Raw genomic sequence first — 23,310 nt, forward strand, 5'->3', positions numbered from 1 at the left:
AGCTATGCAGCTCCAAGCTGCATGGCTTCAGGTGGGGGCCAGGCAAGTGGTGGGGGGAAGATGCAGCAATCCTCTGGGCACCTTTCCTCCTGCTTTCCCTGTACAGCCTGGCGTTGCTCTGTGGGGGCTGGGTGAGGGCATCACTGCATCTTCCCCCTCACTCGCCTGGCCCCCACCTGAAGCCGCGCAGCTCGGAGCTGCATAAACTTTAACCTGCAAGGACGCCTACACTTCCCGACAAACCTTGAGGTAAGAGAACACGAGTTGAACCTAGGTATCTCGTCACGTCTGTTTTGGCTCTATGTAATCCGCTTTGAGTCTCAGTGAGAAAGGTGGACGATAAATAACATAAACAAAAAAACAAACAAATAAATGATCATATGTAAAGCCCATGAAAATCCCTGAAGAAGTCTGCTGGGCACTATTTCAAAGCCTACATTTAAAACCGTATCTTCCCAATAGCAGTTATATCCTCCTCATACTCATCTTTTAAACTGTATGTACATAATTTAATATGTTCATTTCCTACAGCTATTGCCTCTGGGTTAGTTTTCAGCTCTTTAGAGCTTGCAACCCTTTTGGGCTGCAACTACACAACTTTCCAAGGTTATTGGAAATATTGAATATTTTAGGATAGTCATCTGTTAAAAATGCTAAAACATTTTGAAAAAGGAGGAACAAAGCCATTAATCTTGAAATTGTCAGCTGAATTATTTCCAATGAACTTTGATAGCTCATGGACCAGGAGTCTGGGAGGGCATTCGAATTAAGCTTAATCAATAGATGCATATGGTAATAGATACATCCAAGTAATTTGTCATCATACAATTAAAATGAATGTGCAAAGCTACTCTTCTGCTTGAAATACTGTAGCTGCACTAGACTCAGAATAGGAACTACTGAAGGAGTGTCAGCCTGAAGGCCTCACTAGAGTGTTTAAGGATTCCTGATATGATTTCTTTGATACTCCGCTGCACAACTGATAAAACAACCCTCTAGACTAGGAAGCCAATGCCCTTAAGAGTAAAAAAGAAATAACTCACCAATACTTGCAACCATATGCCGCAGTATCGATCTCTCCTAATTTTTGGTACACCTACATTATGTACAAGGACAGTGCACTACCCAGTCTTACTGTTATGCGCAATTACCATTTTTGTGTGAATAGGTACACTTCTATTTTCAAGATTTGGTGTGCAGGAATCATACAGGCAATAAAACTGGGTTTCCAGTTGTGAGTATCAAACCTGGAAAGTATGCATGTGTTACACTACTCATACAAATTAGAGATCATACATCTCGACAAGATTATATGTGATAGTGCTTTCTCCCCATACATGAGATAGGATTGCCAAAAATGTAACAACTGAAAAAGGCTTAGTGGTATTTGGAATATGAGAATAGAGTGCGAATTGGTTGCGAACAGATATAACGTGCCATGGACCTTTACTGCTCAATATAGTGATCCATGCCAGAGCTGCAAGGAAAAAAAGATCAATCTAAATCAGATATTTAACAGAAATGGAACTGATAGTTTGGCATTTAACGTTAGTACTCTTGAGAGCACATTCTTTGCATGCAAGATATCCCAACATGTCCTGATAATAGATGATAGGTGGCAGAATTGGGCGAGGGGCTGGGGGAGAGATCTGCAACACACCTTGGTGTGTTGCTTTCAGGCCAACAATAGTGGCTCTCTTGACAACTAATCTGATTTATTTATTATTCACTTTTCTCACTGTGATTCAAGGCAGATTACACAGAGCAGGTGAAATACAATACAATCAACAGGTAGGACATTCACTGAGCAAGTATAATAATGAACAACAGTTAGGACATTCAGTGAAAACAGATATAATAGGGCACAGGAGCAGAAAATTTAAAGATAAGCAAAAATCAAACAGAGATATGAAATCTTTCTGAAATAATTCATAACTAATTTACATGGCATGTTAAGCAATGTGGAAATTCCCTAGTGGCACATATCTACCTCAGCATACAGCATCCAATAGCACAGCATATAGGCCCTCTGAGCTATTTCTTATGACACAGTCTGAGTAGAAAGTCCTCCTGAATAATTGAGTTCTGCATAGTTTGCAGAAAGCCAGGAGAGTGGGGGCTTTCCTGTCTCCTCAGGCAGGCCATTCCATAAGGTGAAAGCATGTGTGCGGGCAGCTGTTGATACTGCCCAACTGCAGGGTGGTATCTGCAGAAGGCCCTGTTTGGTTGAGCGAAGCTGCCATGGTGGAACATCAGGGGAGAAACGGTCGCACAGATATGAGGGGCCAAGGCCTTGAAGGGCTTTGATAGTGGTAGTCATGACTTTGAATTGAGCCTGGTAGATGATGGGAAGCCAATGGAGTGACTGCAAAATGGGAGTGATATGCATGCTCTGTCTAGTTCCTGAGACTAAATGAGCTGCAGTGTTCTGCACCAGCTGGAGTCTTTAATGAGAGACCTATGTAGGGTACATTATAGTAGTCTAGTCTTGATGTCACCGTGGCATGATTCTAGGTGGCTGGATTGGCCATGTCAAGGTAGAGGGCCATCTTCCAGGCTAATCTGAGTTTTGAGAGAAGGCCTTTTTTACAGCTGTGTTTATTTGCTTCTCTAGCAGCAGTGCTGGGTCTAGTATAACTCCATGGCTCTTAACTGAGTCGGCCAAGGTCAACTGAACCCCATCAAAGGTTAGAAGCACAATGTCCTTTAAGATCTCTGCTTTTCCAACCAGCGTCACTTCCATCTTCTCTGGGTTCAATTTCAATTTGTGTGCTCTCAGCCAACTGATGACCACTGTCAAGCAGCTACAGTATCTCTACTCCATCACCAGGGGATCATCTACATATTGATGACATCCAGCTCCATAGCTACAGATGAGTTCTCCTAAAGGCTTCACAAAGAGGTTGAATAACACGAGGGATAATATTGCGCCTTGTGGAACACCACAAGATAATCCGCAGACTGAAGATAGATGGTCTCCAATAGCAACCCATGAGGAACGATTTCAACCAGTTCAAGTAGAAATGTCTTTTTTTTTTTTGCTGAAACTTTTAAAGATGTGTGGACTGTTTCATTTGAAGCTTGTAGTTAGCTGAGAGTCAAGCAAGAGGAATATAGCAAAGTCTTTTGTTAAACAAATCTGTTTGTAACTTTTAAATTCTCTCTCTCTCTCTCTGCTTATGGTTACCAGTGCCCCAGTAGGGGTGGGGCATCCTCCGCTACCAGCGTCTGCCCCAGCCACCACCTCTTACCTGGCTGGCAGAGGGGAAAGGGGGGGAATGGGCCCAAGAGCTCCTCAGCATGCTCCTGCACACTCTGGAGCACTTCCTTGTCACACCGGGAATGACGTTATTTCTGGTGCTCCAGAGTATGTGTGCACTATGTACCCATGCCAGGAGACTCTCCTGATGTGCATACTCCCAACCCTCCTTGTCCCCTGGTTTGGGTTCTGGGGGACCTGGCAACCCTATCTCTGCTACTTCATTAAGTGACTTCCTGTAGCCATTCCCTCACTTCCCCTGTGTCCCTGAGTTATCCTCCCTGTCTCTGCTCACTTACTCAGTTCCACATACAGGGACTGCATCCTGGCCATATATTTGAGGATTCTAGGCCTATAATCCTCCTGCCCTGTACTATTGTATTTTCTCATATCCACTGAACACATCTTTATCCTCAGAATAAGATCAGTAATAACATTGGTTTATATTATCTGATAAGGTAAAGGAAGGCACTTACTATCTAAAACTTGACCAGGGCATGCAGCATTGGCGCCAGCATACTCTTAGGTATGCCCAGAGTCCCCCAAAGTCTGGCACTGGCCCTGCAGGGGAATAATAAGGGGGAGAATGTGCATTCATTCCAGTGACGTGAGCTTAGGCATCGTATCAGCAGGGGTGAGCATGAAGTGGTTGTGCCAAAGGCATCACAGAAAAGATGAGTGTTGTTGAGGAGGGATTTGAATGAAATGAGGGAGGCAGTATTTTGCCATGTTCTGGGTAGTAATTCTAGCCCTGAGAAGTGGCAAGGGAGAAATACTGAAGTCATTGGAGGGAGCAGAATATCTTTGGGTAGCTGATATATGATCCCAAAGAGAGATGACTGGGCAAAGTCATGTTGCAGATACAGTTATTTGCTTAGGCCTTTGTTTCTTTTCTTATAACATTTTACATTATTTGTTTTTGTATATATTAGTATCAGTAAAAAAAGAAAGTGGAAGGGTCATTGAACATGCCTTGGGAATAAGTCTTGTAATCTGGAGGACGGGTTTCCACTGAGGAAATACTACTTCAGGGCTGTTTCTACACCACTCACCTTCATCTGGAAAAAACACGGAAGATAGCGTCTTCTCATGTGAGTTTTGTGTGATGTCATGCAAAACTCGCACAAGAAGACGCTGTAGTCTGTGGGTTTTTTCACGACGTTCCGCAGCGTTCCGGATGAAGGTGAGTAGTGTGGAAACGGCGCTGGTAATGTCTAACCAATAGAACTTCAGTGGATGAGAAACATGAAACATCTGCTCATTGGTTAGCTAATTTTTCTACTCAGAGCAGAACCACAAGTGACAAAAGGCACAGATTGGACACTTGTCTGCTTCCCTCAAGTTTTGATGGGAGTCATTGATGCAAATGGTTACCAACATTAGCTTGAGCAAACATCTCCACCCCACCCCTCTTCTATTCTTACAGTTTTGAGATGTATAGGAATCCCTGCAAGAGTCATCACCAATTATTCCTCAGCCCATGATAACGATGCCAATTTACAGCTGGATGTCTTTTTAGATGAAGATTCAAAGGTGGATAATAAACTCACAAAAGACTCCATCTGGTAAGTTTTCTAAGGAAATGCAGGTTTGAAAGATAATGTTTAAATAATAATCACCACCAAGGCCTCGTTTAGTCTCTTAATTCCTTATACGCCTCTGGCCCATTGTTACGGAAGGAGGGTAGGATTGTTGCTTTTCTTTAGGAAGGCTTGCACAGGGCTCTTAGTTGAATTGGTTGTGGATTTAAGCTATTTCAAGGACATTAATAGGGCTGTAAAAGAGGTTTGTCAGCTCTGATTATACACTGGTAGATAGGTTGTTTCCACATCTGTGATTTTGTCATATTTTGTTGCCCTGTTGGCATGTTGTCAGCCACCCTGAGTCCTTGGGGAAACATGGGATGTTATATCTATCAGTAATCTGTCAATAAACTTCCATTTATTGAAATGTTGGAAGACAATGCCTTAGAAAACAGCATGGTTAATTTTTTGGCTGCCCTGCCCTGGATAGCCCAGGCAAGCCTGATCTTGTCAGATCTTAGAAGCTAAGCAGGATCGGCCTTGGTTAGTAGTTGGATGGGAGACCTCCAACAAAGACGTTGCAGAGGCAAGCAATGGCAAACCACCACTGTTAGTCTCTTGCCATGAAAACTCCACCATAAATCGGCTATGACTTGATGGCACTCTCCACCACCAATATTCTGGCTAGTAAGTTGGATGCCATCAACCTGTTCCATTAACTGTGGTGTATGGTTTCTCCTGTATGGCTGCAGTTGGTTTCAAGCCAAGCTGCAGAAACAGCACCTCTGTAGCCCACCTTGATGCCAGGTAGGGCAGCAGCAGCATGAGTACGGGAGGTGACCACAGCTGCAAGCAATGTCCTTCCACATTGCTTCGCTCAGCTGATTTGGATTGCTTGGATAACCTGGGTTGTGAAACAGCCCATCCAGTAGTAGAAGTGCCCAATGTGTCACCAAACTATCCACTGAGCCATATGTAATGGCTTGTCCTTGCTCCTCCCTGATGTGTATTTAATGCTGTCGTGTGTGCCTTTTGTTTTGCTGACTCATTTATACCAACTCCAAAATTAAAGTAAATGCAGCTTTCTAGATCTCTGTCAGCTAAGGGCAAGCTTTGCTGTGGTCTAAATCTTGTTCTTTCTAAACCTCTTTAGGAGGCTTAATTACTTTTTGAACTCCCCCTCCATCTCCTCTCTTCATAGTATATTTATTGCTACATGGTGCACACAGCCTCTTGGGGCACACATTAATTTAACCTATAGTTCTTTCCATTTCTCCTCTATGTCCTTTCTCTTCATTTACTTTCTATTTCTTTATGGTAGCTTTACACTCTCACTCTGTGTGTGTGTGTGTGTTGTGTGATTTTAATGTCTTTTTAAAAAGGCTACACTCTGGATATTTAACAAGCCTTTTTATCTTTCTCCAGGAAAATCAATAATGCAGTGGGTTTGATCCAGCCCACTTTTTCACTCAGGCTCACCTAATTCACCTCTTTACTACAGCCCCAATCCCATATGGCTTTTGTCCATGTGGATCCTGTGATCCCGAGCTTACCCTTTTTTGGTGGTCAAAGGGGATCCTCTCCGCCTCTTTCATCTCTGAAAAGCTGACTGAGTCCAACCCGTTACATATTTGCTGATTCTAAATAACACTGCCCTTCCAAATATATTAAAAGTGTATTTAAATTGTTGTTTGGCATTGTTTGGGCCTGACTTTCAAACAATTCCACTTTCAGCAATGTTCTCATCTAGGAATTTAACTCAAGTGTGTCTTTTCATTGTTAAGCATTCCTACAATTATTTGGAATTGTGTACATGAAAAAGGTAAGAACAACTGTAAAGATATTTTGGCAGGTCCAGAGTTCTAGTTAGAGAGTCAGAGCTAGGGGTGCAATTGAATTTCTCATCTCTGTTGGCTCAACGCAGAAATACTCATTTCAGTTGGACAGTCTTTATTTTTCAGCCATTTTGATTTCTTCATGCCAACCTGTTAAAATTAATGCATTTTTCAACATTGTTTTCATATCAGTTGCATATAAATGGCTTACAAATTATATAAAAAAAATATAATAGTATGAAGTGGCATAACAGAAACAATTTGGGAACCAACAAAAATAAGCACATAAAAAGGCTCACTGTGACAACAAACAAAATAAGAAACGGAAATGGGAACATTCATATATCCCTAGCCAAAGCCAACTATAATGATGGCGATGGAGGACTGTTAACAACAATGTCCTCTATAGATTAGGTTGGGTGAACAGAATCTATGCCTATGAGAATCAAGGACTATAGTACTGACTGGATTGGTATCTCAGAAGTCAAGAGCAGAAGAGCAGGAGGAAGGAGTTTAAATTAGAGCACAGCAATGATAATTAAAGCTTTGAGAGCAAAGCATAGTTCAGGTCACCACGATGTATAATAAGATAGAAGCATACCCAAGGTGAGGTAGAATAAATAGCCAGATAGGTAGCCATTTTAAGAGCCTGTTGACACAACCAGTTGCCCTACCTCTTATCTCATCCCCACCTCTGATTTGTTAATAGGTTCAAGGGGTGAAGCACAGTTTAAAGAGAACTGAATGAAAACCAATTCAGGCTCTTAATGTCCATATCAGAATGATGACCATGGAGGTGGAGGCAACAGGAATGAATACTCTTTTGAAGTACTCAAAATGCTTCATGTACATCACTCCAGCAACCCCTATGAAACCTAATAAAATACGTCTGTAGTATTAGCTCCATGTTACAGAGAGGCTGCATTTCATGCTTAATCCCACTTATTTTATACATTAAGCAGATTGAAGTTCTAGACTAAACCATTTCAGCCTGCCCGTAGCAGGAGGTATCATATTTTTGAATATGCCTCATAAAAAGTTACAGGCATAGAGTAATCCAGTACTCTAAGGAGCTGGCTATGCTAAACGCATCTCCCTGATGTGCAGTTTTAGTACATGCAAAACGTTATATGAAAAAGAAGCAGCCTCACGCCTGCCATTTTAAATGGTACTGCCCAGAATTCTTCCACCTCAGGTACTACCTCACTTTGGACAGTCTGTAGAACAGCCAGATTCTTGGTTGAGCTGATATTTGAGCTTGGGTATATGTTTACAAAGTACCTCGAAGCAATAGCAGGGTTATTATCTGAATACACTTTTGAAAGCAGGGGCATATTCAGATAATACAGGCAGCCAAGTTTAACCATTTTAAGAGTGCTTGTGTAAACAATGTAGTTGGTTTTTTTCCTTTAAGTTTGGTTTGATTGTCAGGCATAAAAATCACTGGCTGTTTTTTTAAAAAAAATACCCCTATTGCTTGTTTAGTTCATTTGCAATTATTTTAGCAAGTATTTCATGTCCACTGAATTGCTCTTGATCTGTGTTGTAATTCCTGCATTCATTACTGCCAGGCTGTGTTTTCAGTATGTCTATTAAATCTTCCATTTTAAGATAATACAAATAAATTCAGTGGAGGGCATTGTCTCATTGAACTCTGCATCTGTTGGCATTCATTATAGACTCAGAGCATCTCCACTCCCTGAACCTACAAAAGTTCATAGCACATAATCAAATGCTTTCAAAAGAGTCATTGTGGTTGAGTGGTTGGATTAAGATCTGAAAGGATCCAGGTTTGAATCTCTGATCTGCTGTGGAAGCTCACTAGGTGACCTTGGACTAGTCATTCTGTCTCAGTCAAACCTATATCACAGGATGGTTGTTGTGATGATAAAATGGAACAGGGAAGAACAATGTTCTCCATACCGCGGAGAAAAGGGGGATATAAATATTTAGATAAATAAAAGTTATTAGAATTTAAACCTTAATTTGAATTTTTAAACTTTTTATCAATAACCAACTCTCCAGATGTTGGTTGTTTAAAAAAATCGAAATTTACATGCTAATTGCTGTCAATAACACTAATAAATATAATCCACTCCTATTGTGGTGAAAATGAGTAGGGTCAGACAAGTATGGAAAATATTATATAGTTCAGACACATTATTTCACCTTGTTTAATCACTAAGTTTATAATACTGAAGTGAATTTTTTTAAAGAATTCCAGCAAAATGTGATAAATTTTTGTTAATTACTCCTACTAGAGCAGGAACAAAAAATTGTAAATGTTTAAAATTGAGCAATTTTGATCAGATTTTTGAATGAACAATTTCTAAGTAAAACTCAGATTTTACATTTGGAATGCGAAATTTTAAACTCAGGATTGGAAAAGCAAACTGCCTACTACAAATGGTTCAAGCTTGTTTGCGTCTCTAATTTGGCTGTGTGTATATGCATGTGCGTGCGTATGCATGTCAAAATGAAATCCTATGAGCTCTCTTCAGTCAGTTACTAAGTAGCATAGCACATTTTCTGTCAAATCCATTGCATTGTTTATATCAAAATCCATATGATAAAATTATCATTGCATGTTAATTAATGGTAAATACTAGTACATGCCAGCAACTGTAAAATACTGTGAAATGTTATAGGGGCCATTTCCACACGGCTTACCTTGTTCCGGAAACAGCGAAATCTCGCAAGAAGACGCTGTTATCGTGTCTTCTTACGCAATAACAGCGTCTTCTCGCGCAATTTTGCGTGAGATTTCGCTGTTTTCCGGAACAAGGTAAGCCGTATGGAAACGGCCTATGCCAGATTCAACTCCAGTAGCACCTTAAAGACCAACAAGATTTTGAGAATATAAGTTTTCAAGTGTCAAAGCTCCCTTCATCAGAGCTTTGACTCTTGAAAGTTTATACCTTGGAACTCTTGTTGGTTTTTAAAGTGCTTCTGGATCCAAATCTTGGTCTTTTGTGTACCCCCAGGGGAATGCTGAATGTCTTCCAAACATGCTTAGTTCATGTTATCTGATGATGAAGCCCAAAACTGTTATTTGTGAACTGAGCATTCTGGGCAATTCCCAGAATACCCTGCAATGCAAAGGGATTCTGTGGCAGATGTATGGGATATACTTTGGCAGGCAAATCAGTGGAGAAACAGGCAACTTTTAAAACCACTCAGCTGTCAATACTGCCAAATGCTGCCTATCGCTGAAATGTCAGCTATCAAAAGCAGAACAATATCAACTGCCAGGTATCAAATATGAAAATCAAATCTCACTGGGTATCAAATGCAGCTGTTCATCATCCAGAGAACTGTCATCAACAAGGAAAACATCGAGGAGAATCATTGGGAGCAAATTCATTTCTGTTCCAGCTCTGACTGTATTACTCATGGCGGTCCTGTCTATTTATGCCTCTCATGCCATTCTTAATATCCCACCCTGACCGGGCTGTGAAGTGGATGGCCATCAGATTCATGTCAATAAGGTTTCAATGAGATTGCCACCATTGTGCCGCTTCCCTCTGCACCTGCCTGTCAATGCCAAACTTCCAAACTCACCCTGAAGTGTTTCTTTTCTGTTTGCCAGCCACCACTAGCAAGGCTCTGCAAGAACAATTCAGTATGTAGCATTCCCAATAGTATCAAAAATTCATGCAATGTGCTACACTTTCCTTGAATAATTCTCCTTTTCCTGTTGGCCCTTCTTCATTAACTTGCCTAACTGACAAGTTTCTCCTTCATTCTGGCTTTCATTTCCACTTCGAAATGTCTTGTTAGACAAGCCTCAGATCTCTTGTTTTTCTTTTATTCTCCTGTTATTAATGAAACAGTCTGAGCTTAGCAATCTTCATATTTGTTGAGGTGTAATCACTAATATTATAGCACTGAGGAGACGTGGATGCATTAATGTAATTATCTTTATACTATCTTGCAGGGGATGGATCATTTCTTTAAAAAAGAATTGCTTCCTTTTCATCCTTTTTTTCTTCTGCAGTGTATCAGATCTCCTGAAGCTTGTCTGAAAAGTGTCTTCAGGACATTCTTTCCCTTGTTTGCAGTTTCTTCTTGAGCCCTAATAAACCAGCGGAATGAAAATGAAGGGCTAGACTCCCCCCCCCCCCGACCTTCTACAAAATATTCTGGGCAGATTGTATACGTGATGGCCCTGTGGTGTTCTTCAATTCCTGCTGCATAATCTGCAATTAAACCCTCAAAGATTGTTTCATTACTGTTTCAATGCATGGCAGCGGCATGAAGGGCAAGAAATTATAAATAAACCCTGTGCCCTCTGGAAATGGTGATCTGTTTAGGGAATAGCTGCTTGTGCCTGCCAGTTAGAAAGAGGACCTGCTGATAGTCTCTGAACATGTGAAGAGTACTTACTCTTCACAGCGCTACAGCGCTGAATCATCTGCAGGTTTTTACAGAGGGTTCCAATAAAAAATAAAACATCTAAAAATATTTTTAAAGCCCTACTAAAATTTAAAAAACAAATGCAAATGAAATTAAAAATGCAAATTAAAACAACAAATGCAAATGAAAACAAAAATACAAACAAGCAGAATTCATTAAACCAGTAGTGGTGATTTAGTGGTAAAACATCTGTTTTGTATACAGAAGGCCCCAGGTCCAATCCCCTGGATCTTCAGTTAAAAGCGTCAAGTGGTAGGTGAAGTGAAAGACCTCTTCCTGAGACCCAAGAGAGCTGCTACCAGTCAGATTCGACAGTAGTACTAACCTTGACAGACCAGTCATCTGACTCAGTATAAGGCAGAGCTTCATGTGTTCATGTGATCAGTCCCGCTCAGCAGCCCAAGTCCCTCTTGAATAGACACCTTCTTGAAGAGACAAAGTAATCAATCTGAAGGAACTCTCTCATTAGAGAGCTACACATTGAGAACACCACCACCAAGAGATCGGGATTGCCTCTCACAACTGTTCAGATAGCATCCCCCAGACAGTTCAAAGACAAGGGGAAAGCTTGCATTAGATCCCATGCAGTGAGAATGGCTTTTGCATACCATTGGTAACCCACATTTAAGAGGATGGCTTGAAGGATCATGCCAACCTTTGTTCCTAGTGCACAGTGGTGAGTACACACAACTGACTCAGCATGCGGCAGTCTTTTCCTTTGGTATCCACGCATTGAAATAACAATCATGAGATTAATCAACATTACAAATCAGATTTCAAGGAACCAAACACTGCATGAGGAAAGAGAGGGAAGGAAGATGTTGAAAGACATATGGCTGATCTGAAAACCTTGATCTTCTATGCTGTTCTAGTGATATCACTATACTATTAGATGCAAAACTGATATGCTGGTACTTGGAATATATCAAAGAGTAGTCCCCTGAACTGCCCTACTATGTCCTGACATAAATAGCTGTGTTTATTATCAGCTATTAATGGCCCGGCTGTAATGAAGAATAAATACGGTCCTTTGCTTTGATGCTAATGTTGCAGCTTGAAAGTTTAATGATCTCATTTTCCTGTGTTAAGGAATTACCATTGCTGGAATGAGGCTTGGATGGCCAGACCTGACCTTCCTGTTGGCTTTGGAGGATGGCAGGCTGTGGATAGCACTCCGCAAGAAAACAGTGACGGTGGGCTTATCATTCTTCCTTGTCATGTTATGTTACAGACTGTTTTCATTTCATTTTTTAAATTGATTTCATGTAGCGGAATAACACTATAGCATATGCCTTCAGGATGAAAAGGTGATACATACAAGAGCCTTCTCTCTCTCTCTCTCTCTCTGATACTATTTGAATTTGGGTTCCCCAGTTGAGAGATGATGTACATGGTGGTTGAGCTAGAACCTGGGACAATTGGGTTTGAATCTCTCACTCAACTACGGAAGCCTGCCAGGTGACCTTGGACTCATTGCAATCCCTTAGCCCAACCTCTTTTCAAAAGGTTGTTATGGAGATTGAGGAGGGGGAAATGATGTGAAAAGTTGCTTTGGATCTCTGATCAGGGAAAAAGTGGGATATAAGCATCATTGTCTTTCTCTTTCTCCCCCCCCCTTCCCAAATGAAACTGATTGGCTGCAAGATCAGGACAGATATAAGGAATAATTAATAGAAAGCATACAACTGCAAATGGTCATGGTGAATTTTTTTGTGGAAAGACATGCCTTTGCCTTTCTATCTCAAGTGTCTTTCAAATAAATACATTTATTAGGGTTTTTTTTAAAAAATAGATAATATAACAAAGCAAAACATTAGGATCTGCACATCTGACTAAACAGAACAAGAATAAAACATTGCAGGTTTTAAACCAACATTTTATTGGAGATTAGATAAATATAAGCAAATGCAGACATTAACTGAATAATTAAGACAGAATTTCTCACAAAGCAAACCAAAGCAGGGTTATTAAATTAAAGTATTACTAAGTGAATCATGATATAACACTTGGCATATAGCTATAGTTTTAATTTAAAATAAGGAACAAAACACTTCAAAGCAGATGACATTTCCAATTAACAAGCAACAATATCTGCCCAAGATGAATTCACCTTTGAAGTAGGTTTAACAATATCAGAACTTTCATTAACAAAAAACATTGACCGTTTTTCATTGCAATACTACTAATCTCACACTGTATTGAGTCTGGATTCAGAATACAGGCTTGTGTTTTTTGTCCATTTCTTGTCCGTTCTAATCTGGTGGCAGTGATAAGGGAGTGTTTAAATTTTTTTGCAACAATTATTTATTTGTTTAAAATATTTATATACCCACCTTTCTTTTGACAATCTTAGGATGACCTTCGTCTTCTTTATTTATTTCATATTTCCCCCTCCTTCCTCCACAGTGGGCCCCCAAAGCAGCTTAAATGGTTCTCCTCTCCTGCATTTTATCCTTATAACAAACCTGTGAGGTAGGTGAGGGATGAGTGTGACTGACCCAAGGTCGCCCTTGAACCAGTCAAGCAATCAATATCTTACAAGTCCATAGAGATTGGAAAGGAAAGGGAAAGCTTACACTGATAAGAGGTTTCTGTTCTCCATGCAAATGATGTTAGGCCCCAAAGGTGAGAAATTTATAATTTTCGCTATCCATAGCAAGTTTGATCCAAGTATTTATGGGTTGTTATGGTTCGTGAAGTAGCAGTTAACTATACAACTTGGGATGGGCCAAGAGACAGGCATTGCTGCCTCAAAATCCAAATAACTGAGGATGAGCTCTTTATCAGCTGCCCTTTTAAAACAGAAGCTAATGATGTTAACATGTAAGTCATAGGAACATGTGAAGCTGACATACACAGAGTCAGAACACTGGTCCATCTAGTTGAGTATTCTCAACTAGGGGTGTGCAATTTGGGTTTTCAATTTGGGATAAATACCCGAATCGGTTCCAATTTGTAAAGATTTGGGATTTCTGAATCGGGCCCAGCATTGCGGGCCCGATTCTGGAATCCTGAATCAAAGCTTTCCAAAGTGATTCAGGTCACTTCGGAAAGCTTTGGGCGTGTTTAAACCCAACACCTTTGCTTCAGCTGATTGGTGGAGCATGTCAGTCAGCTGGTGCAAGGGTGGTGGTTTAAAGTTTTAATCGCCCCCCACACCGCTTGCAAGCAGTGCGGAGGGTGCTTTAAATTTGTCCCCTTGCTCTAGCTGACTGGTGGGGGGCAAGTACAGGGGGGTTTAAGGTTTAAAGCGCCCCCGTGCCACTTGCAGGTGGCATGGGGGGCGCTTTAGGTTTGGCCCTTGCTTCAGCTGAATGGCAGAGGAGGAAGCTCCTCCACCTGTCAGCTGAAGCAAGCGGCTAGAACTTACCCCCACCGCTTATTTCACCTGATGGGAGGGGAGAGGGAATCTCCTCCTCCTCTCACCAGATGGGAGGGGGAGGAGGGAACCCCCTTATCCCCCTTCCATTGGATGAAATAAGTGGCAGGGCAGGAAGTTTGTCGATGTGCTCCAAATCTTTACGGAGCACAGTAAAGTGGGTTAATAAGCAATTTCCGAAGCAGCTTGCAAGCTGCTTCGGAAATCGCTTATTTCTGACTCTTTTTCTGAAGCAGGACACCCGAATTTTTTTTGTTGCACACCTCTGTTCTCAACTTGACAGCATCAGCTCTCCAAGGTGCTAGGCAGGGAACCTGGAACCTTCTGCATTCCGGGCATGTGACTTAACACTGAACTGTGGCTCCTCCACAAGTAAAGTTCAAAAGTAAAGTTCTTCTTACATTCTTATATGGGACACCTTTCCAATGATATCACTCAGTGCAATTTTATAGCAAATGGGGCTAATATACTCAGTATAAAAGGGCTATTGCCAAATTGGAGTTCATTATTTTGTTTCTCATGTTAGGACAGTAGAAACCAGACTCTGTTTTTAGCATCCATACTCAACAACTGAGCTAAGAACTGTTCCAATGATGAGCCACACGATCAAGATTCTTCCTTTATTATACAAAAGCTTTCAGTCCTGCAGAGACAAAAACAAGATTGAATAGTCAGAAAATGACAGTAAACAATTAGACTGTTTCAGTCCCCCAAATAACATCCAGTTTCTTGTCAGCTGGGATAATTAGCAGTGCAGCGTGATCCATTTCAATCAATAACAGATTGTTAACAGACTTCATAAGAACATGGGAACAATCCTGCTGAATCAGACCAAAGGACCACTGAGTCCAGCATTTGGTTTCCAGCTGTGGTGAGATGCCTCTGGGAAATTTGCAGGAATGGCATGAAAGCAATAGCCGTCCCCTCCCCCTCTCGTTTGTCCCTGGCACCTATTATTCAGAGGTATGCTACCCATAAACATGTAGGATTCATTTAGCTTTTAAGACTAATTGTAGAATAAAGCTTAAATGTCAAGCCTTTCCAGGTAGCTCAGATTTATAAACATATGGATAGCTCTGAAGCACATGGTATACCACTCTGCAAACGTTGTAAATGATATACTTAATTCTCCCATTAAACGTACCTTGATCCTTGTGTACTAGAGTTCCTAAAAAACTTCAAGCTCTAAGGGCAGAAGGACAAACGAACAGTTTACCAGGCAGCGGTCATTGCATTAATTGCAGCCGGAATCTGAGCAAATTATATTTAGGATGTTCTTTTGTAATGATACCTTATGGATCATTTTGGTTTTAATGAGATTTCAGTTTTGCTTTCTGCAAGAGGAAAATAATTTTATGCGTATGTCTTGCTGTCAAATGTCTGCTACAAGTGTTTGTAAATTTGATATGTATTGACTCTGCTTTAATTATGTAACCTTTCGGTAACTTTGTTTTTTGCAGTAAATTATGGCTGACGGCTAGTCTCCCTGACTGAAATGAAGCCTAAATATTGTTTCTCTCCTTAGCTCTGCCTGCACCCCCTTTCCTTCTTTTTTGTCTTACTTCTCTCAAATGTTAAGAGTGTAAGATCCTCAGGACAAGGACCTGTCTTCCTGTATGTTATAAAATGCTATGTTTAGTGTTTAGAAGCTCCTAGGCAAGAAGGGATACAGCAAATCTGGCTCCTGACTATGAGTGATAGTACCTGTTGTGCCCTGTGGGGAGGCAGCAAAAAGCGCAAGATGGTTGTACCCTGGGCAAGTTTCTGCCGGTAGGGGCCCATGTTGTCACCTGTGGCCTTACCCTCTTGGTTTGCAGTCAAGTATTGGGATAGCTCTCAATAGGTGGGACCACATAAACAGACCAGAGGGGCTATGCAGGGGTGGCTCCCTACATAACCTTACAAAGAAGGATCCCATTAAACATCTCTGGGGTCCAAGCCTGACATGTCAACCATTCACTCAAGAAGCTGGTAGCAGTCAGGAACCCAGAGGCCTTCACTGCTTCTTATCTTAAACCAATTCATCCTGCCCTGCCGCCCTAGTTATCTCCCAACACCTGGACTGGGCAGCTGGAGTGTCAGTTGCCCTTATTGTTCCCTGCCCACACCAAGGACAGAGGATTTCCCCACTACTGTGTGCCAGCCTTCTCTTCCCTCCCCACAATTTTTGGCTGGTCCCTGTTCTGGGCACAAATAGGGCTGGGAGGATTCAAATGGTGCTCCAAGAGACTCAAAATGTATATACTATTTTTTTACTCTCCTTATGCAGGAATGTACCGATGTGGCCCAGCTTCAGTTCAAGCTATTAAACATGGGCATGTCTGCTTCCAGTTTGATTCTCCTTTCATTTTTGCAGAGGTATGCATCTGTGCAATATATTCTTCATTGAACGGCACTATGTGGGCACCATGATTGAGACCTAGAGTAGTTCTTTGCTTTAATTCATATAATCAAATAGTATCCTATCACCTATTTAAATTAGGGGATATGGTTAATATTACTGTTGTTGAACAGTGAGTTAGGTTCTGTATAGAAACTCAACAATATAGTTCTTGCTTAGAATACTTACATTACAATCCTAAACAGGGTTACACCTTTCTAAGTCATTGAAGTCAATGGGCTTACGAGGGTGTAATTCTGCTTAGGACTGCACTGTTAGAGTCTGTACTGAGCTTGCTAAAACAAAGGTGAGGGGCGGGGAGAACAGGCTTCCTAAAGCAGAAACTAGAACAGGATTAGAGAAGTTTGACACCAGAAAATGAATGGCTATGATGGCTTGGAAAATGTTTTGGATAAGAAGGGATTGGAAGCGAGAAGGGAGGCTGATGGAATGGATGTAGATCAGGAAGTAGTTTCTAGCATGGAGGGAAGGAAGCAAAGCGGGACAATGAAAATGAGAATGCTACATCAAGTACTGTATGTAGCAGAAAAGGTAAGGTCAGAAATAAGGAAGTAGATGTGATGAATGATACTGATTTACTTGGCAAAGCTACCAGGCAAGCCCACTTTAAATGGCTCAGTGTTGCAGCTACTGTCATATAATAAGCCATTTGTCCAGCTTGTATCACACAGATGAGCACAAATTTTTCTTTTGGACCACTTCTTTTTATGGGGAGGAAATAACCCCAACTGCATGATGGGTGATTACTCAACATGATAACCACTGCCACCATGTGGAGCAATTGAAAGTGGCCACTACATGGTTGCATTGAATCAACTCAGTAAAGGGCAGTTATGTAGCTTGGACTATAAGGACAAGGACCTTAAAGGTGATGTGTAAAATGATAGGAAAACAGTGTATCAGGTTAAGGATAATGCTGATAATGATAATGGATAATGATGATCCTAGAGAGGGCTTCCCAGTGCCAGGTTTTTACAGTCCATGGGCCATACAATTATTCAATTCTAGCGGTCACCAATGGGGTTGGAAAACTACCGGGAGCAGCGGGGGGCAGAGGCTGCAGAAATCAGTGTTGCAGAATGCCCTGCCCCTTCCAAGTCCAAACCCAGGAATGACATCACAGTGTTGCATGACACTGATTTCCCACCCATTCTGCTTCCATTGCTCCATCAAGACGCAGGAGGAGCCCAGAGGTCAGGGGAGGGAGGTTGTCTACCTTAGTGAGCACCAGAGTGACCAGAGAAAAGTATTTATAACAGCTGGTATTTAACCCCCAAGAGGAGTGAGAAAACTAGGAGGTTGAGCCTCAAAGAACTAGGCAGTAAAACAGCCAGGCAAACCATTTGCCCTAAGCAAGCAGTGGTTCTCTCCTGACTGGACTTTGGGGTGGGCCCAGGGTTCTGGCTCACAGCAAACACCCCTAAAAGCAAGTTGTTGCTAGCAAGACCTATTTAACAACGCAGGAATGAATAAATGTGAGTAAGTCAGGTTGCATCGTGTGGGATGAATGAGTTTGTTGGGTGTTCATTTTGTACTTCACATTTGAAGTGTATATTATCATCTAAAGGGGTCTCCAGAGGACCATAAAGTCCAGAGTCTAAGATGATCTAGCTGCACCTCTCTAAGCAACACCAATGAGATGTCTTTGTCGTATAGTGATTAGAATGTTGAAGTAAGCCTAGGAGATCAGGTTCAAGCCCTTTATCCAGATGGCATGAAAATGGCTTGGTTCTTCTCTGCAGATGCAAGGGTTGCATATGTTTCCCACATTCCCCTCTACCAGCAGCCCTTTTTGACCCTAGGAAAGTTTCTTTCCAGGATCATGAGACCCATATAGTCTAATACCCACATGGGTCAGAAGGCTGGAGTGGGGAGTGGGAAGGGAGCAAAATCGCCCCCTCCACTTTGTTCCATCAGTGGAGTTGTGCTGACAGAAGAGGCAACATGGCTATTGCTTCACATGGATCCTGCAACCCCAAGAATAATCTTTCCTAAGGTCAGAAAGGACTGCTGGAGGAAGGAGAATGTGCAGAATATCTACGATGGTTGGTGCCTTCTGCTGGTAGATCGTGGGATCCAACCCATACTAGTGAAGGGGAGGGGATGACTGGAAAATGATTAGAGCATGAAAATGATTAGAACATGACCTATTCAAATGTAGGTACATCTCTGATTGCTGATCATGAGAATGGAGCCTATATATGTCCATAGGTGCTGTGCCTATGTGTGGGGAATGTACATAGAAGGGGACAAGACCTGCGCTCCTCCTGTAACTTTTTGGCTGTGTTGTAGGTATAAATGTTCAGCCTCCTTTGGGGATTCATGGGAGCCTTTAATTATTTAATTAACGTTTTTCTCAAGGTGCATTTAACAGTAAATTTGTGGCATATTGTTTAGGAATTTACTGATCTTGTGTGTCTTGGGTCAGTATATGACTTAAATGTTTTGCCTTTAGGTCAACAGTGATGTTGTCTACTCAAAGGTCATGAAAAATGGAACAAAGGAGGTTAAATATATTGACAAGACTCAGATTGGGAAATTAATTCTGACCAAGGATGTGGGTAGGGATGGAAAAAAAGATGTTACTGACCACTACAAATTCCAAGAAGGTAATTCATGGCAAGCTCGACAAATGTACAGAGTAATGTTCATTGTAGGCCATATGCCTTACAGAGGGCTTTCTGTTAAGTAGAAGCCAATGGTATTTTGCCTCCCTCCCTCCTGTTGTCACAGCAGAACATCAGTTGCTCAGGCACATAAACAAATGTTGGGTTATAAGTGTTTCATGCCTCGGGGAGTCAAATTTAGCCTAGTGGCCTGCAGTTTCTAGGACTGCCAACTCCAGCTTGGGGATTTCCTGGACACTTGGGGGTGGTGCTTGAGGAAGGCAGAGTTTGGGCAGGCATGGAGCTCAACAGGGATGTGAAGTCTCTCTAGGCCTTCTAGAGTCTAGTTTCTTTTAGACTCTGATGGATATCATAGACTCCACCGTCCTGAGCTGCCATTTCCTCCAAGAGATCTGATAGCTGTACTCTGGAAATTCTGTTATAATTCCAGGAGAACTCCAAGCCCTTGTTGTTCATAACCCTACCACCTGCTGACCCCATTCTGTTTTGTGGCTCCATAGGCCTGAAGTTCCCTCCCAGAATACTTACATAGCTTCTTCCGTAAAACCTTTGATTTAACCCCTTAATCTCCACCCCCAACTAGGGCTGTCAGTGAGTGGCTGGCAACTGGTGGAATCTGGGGGAAGGACATGGGGACATTATCATGCCCCAGCATGATGTCACTTTCGAGGAAACCAGGAACTGATATTATGGCTCTCTAGGAATTGCTGGAAACTGTAGGGTAAACCCATAGAGTTTCCAATGATTCCTAGTGTGGACTGTTGCCTCAAGCCAATTTTTTTTACATTATTTTTCTCCTGCCAGCAGCAGGAGCAGCAACAAAAAATGGGAACCAGGAAACAGAGAAGTCTACCCACAACTGTAATGATATCTAAATGTGTGTAGGTACATTTGTGTATATTCATTTCCTGTTAACCTCTTTATTCCCTCTCCATTGTCCCCTCTGTTGCAAATCTCAGGGCAGGAATCTGCTTCTTTTGATTATATTACTCTGTAAAATGTTATATACATTGATGATAATATATACTACTTCTTAAACAAATAACAACACAGACATTTTGGGTCATAAGGACATTTTCTAGTAGCACATGAGATGCTCATTAGACTGGGGCACAAGCCTGTGATGCCAACAAGGTTTGTCACTTATATCTCAGAAGAATTTCCATTTGTTTTACAGGCACAGAGGAAGAAAGGCTGGCTCTTGACACTGCCCTGATGTATGGTGTTAAAAAGCTGGTCACTTCGGATGTCATGCCCAGTGCGGAGGTTGACATGGACTTTCAAGTGGAAGATTCAATAATTGGTAGTGACTTCAAAGTCCATGTTACTTTCAAAAATAACACCCAAAACCAGTACACCGTGGATGCTTACCTTTCTGGAAACATTGTGTTTTATACTGGAGTCTCCAAGACTGAGTTCAAGAATCACAGTTTTGACGTGACTCTGGAACCTGCAAAATGTAAGCCAAGAAAATGTTGAATGTAAATTGTAATTAAAATATATGGCCCTCTCCTTCCTGAGGGCTTGTGGTGGATAAGCATGCAATAAGGGAACAAATAAAATATCTCATTAAATTTCAATTAAAGCCTCATTAAAACATAACAAAAGCAAAAAATACCCAACTTCTCTTTACTCTGGCTCCCAAAGGCCAGAATAAAATGTTTTTCAGCTGTAAGCGGAATTTATTTCTTTTTCAGTTTAACTCACAGGCTGTGCTCCTTGACTATTTTTAGAAAAGTGCTAAATACTGCTGTGTACATAAGTTAATGGTCAAAACCCCCTCACTTCAAATTAATTGGTGACTTTTTGACCACTATTGGTGACTTTTTGACCACATTGCTATATTTTATATTTATATTTATAATTTCAATTTATAGACCACACTACCCCTGAACACACAGGACTCAGGATGGTGAGCAACATGATAAAAACTTTCATAAATAATAAACAATTTAAATAATCCATAGTTAAAACATCCTCAGAATGGTGATAGATTCCAAAGCTTATCACTGCCCCACAACAAACAAAGAGAGGGCATGAAGAAAAAGGAGGAGGAGGGAGGAAGAGGGAGTGCCAGTAGGATGGTATCTATCACAGCCCTCAACCAAAACCTGGTGGAACATCTCTGCCTTGCCAGCCCTGTGGAACTGCCCTGGCTCTGGTCGAGGACAGCCAGACTTCTGGGCTGGGGATCATGAGTAGATTGTTTTCTGCAGAGCGTAACACTCTCTGGGGAACATACTAGAGGAGATGGTCCTGAAGATACGTGGGTCCTGAATTGCTCAGGGCCTTAGAGGTCAACACCAGAATCTTGAATCTGACTCAGTAGTCCACCAAAAGCAAGTGCAGCTGACATTGCACAGGTTGAATGTGTGCTGTCCGTCACTGTCACATTCTGGATCAGTTGGAGTTTCTGAATCAGTCTCAAGGGTAGGCCCACATAGAGCAAGTTACAGTAATCCAATCTAGAGGTGACCATTGTATGGATTACTGTGGCCAAGTAGAGGCAAGACAGGAAGGGGGCCAGTTGCCTCACCTGGTGTAGCTGGTGATCTGGGCCTCCATTGATAAGGAGGCATCCAGAACCACTCCCAAACTCCTGACAATGGCCATTTTCACATGTCTTACTGACTGCGCAAAATCGCGCAAAACTCCCAGAACATTGGCGTTTTCCTGCCACGATTTCCCGTCATGACTCTGGTTTGTGTGGTGAATCATGCCACAAACCAGAGTCATGACAGGAAATCGTGCCAGAAAGACACCGTCGTTCCGAGAGTTTTGTGCGATTTTGCACAGCCAGTAAGACGTGTGAAAATGGCCACTCTGTGTCGGTATTAAGGGCATACCATCAAGAGTAGTGAGTTGTTATGTCTTTTTAAAAACAATTTTAAAATGCATTTTTGTTTTTGAAATATACTAAATTTTCATCCACACTACTCTACAGACATCATGGAAGCATATGCTGGCCCCCTGCCCTCCATTTTACCCTTACAACCACCCTGTCAGGTAAGGTAGAGTGAGAAAATAAGACTGTCCCAAGGTCACCCAGCAAGCTTCCATGGCAGTGGGGATTTGAACCTGAGCCTCCCATGTTGTAGTCCAGTATTTTAACTACTACATCAGGCTCACTCTCATTCTTGGAATTTAATTTTGAAGATATCCAAGAACAGTCCTTTTAATTCTAAGAAACTTGCTCCCTTCCCACTGTAATCTCTTTGCCCCATCCTCTGCTTAAATATAAATGATGTTGGTGATTGTTCATTAATCTGTCTAGAAGAACAGGATATAAGCAGTTATTATTTATTATTTCCGAGTTGTAAACAGAATTGGCAGTGTACCAGTCTACCCCAGCCTTTAGCATTGATTTCAGTGGAATTGCCATCCAAGTGTGTTTCATTTGATGCGTTGCAGCTCTGTACATAGTGCCTATGCACAGTGGAGACTGTGATGGTGCCCATTACCCCCATCTCCTGGAACACCCACACCGTCCATTATCCCACCTGATTCCTGCACATAGTATTATTGTGACAGGCCTTTTCTTCCAACTGAGGAAACCCCCACAGAGCCTCCTATAATTTCGAAGAACTAGGTTTGTTTTGAAATGTAAACCTTCCCCCTCAGTTGCTAGTGTAAAGGCTTTGGGCTCTCTGCTGTGAAGTAAGTTTTGTTGTGAGTAAGAACTCAGAGATCACTGCAGCAGGAGGTTTATAAAAATAACAAAGAAGATTTATTTCTGTACAGGTTGTTTTCAAAGAACAGATCAGCCGCCCAAGCTCCCAACACTGGAAGGAAAAACCTGGCCGAGAGACACCTAGGCTGTTTCCGCACAGCTTACCTCAACCCGGAACGCTGCGCAACATGCCGAAAAAA

General features: G+C 41.7%; 1 protein-coding gene across 1 annotated transcript in view; it reads left to right on the forward strand.

Moving 5' to 3' along the window:
* Positions 1-23,310, forward strand: part of F13A1 (coagulation factor XIII A chain) — a 126,462-nt gene that overhangs the window by 83,640 nt on the left and 19,512 nt on the right. Inside the window, exons 9-13 of the mRNA XM_054985190.1 lie at positions 4,686-4,824; positions 12,123-12,226; positions 16,682-16,770; positions 19,269-19,422; positions 20,618-20,899. Of these exons, the coding sequence (XP_054841165.1) occupies positions 4,686-4,824; positions 12,123-12,226; positions 16,682-16,770; positions 19,269-19,422; positions 20,618-20,899 (768 nt within the window). The remainder of the gene's footprint in view (positions 1-4,685; positions 4,825-12,122; positions 12,227-16,681; positions 16,771-19,268; positions 19,423-20,617; positions 20,900-23,310) is intronic.

The sequence above is a fragment of the Eublepharis macularius genome, chromosome 7 (assembly GCF_028583425.1).
Source record: "Eublepharis macularius isolate TG4126 chromosome 7, MPM_Emac_v1.0, whole genome shotgun sequence".
NCBI classification, from domain to species: domain Eukaryota; kingdom Metazoa; phylum Chordata; class Lepidosauria; order Squamata; family Eublepharidae; genus Eublepharis; species Eublepharis macularius.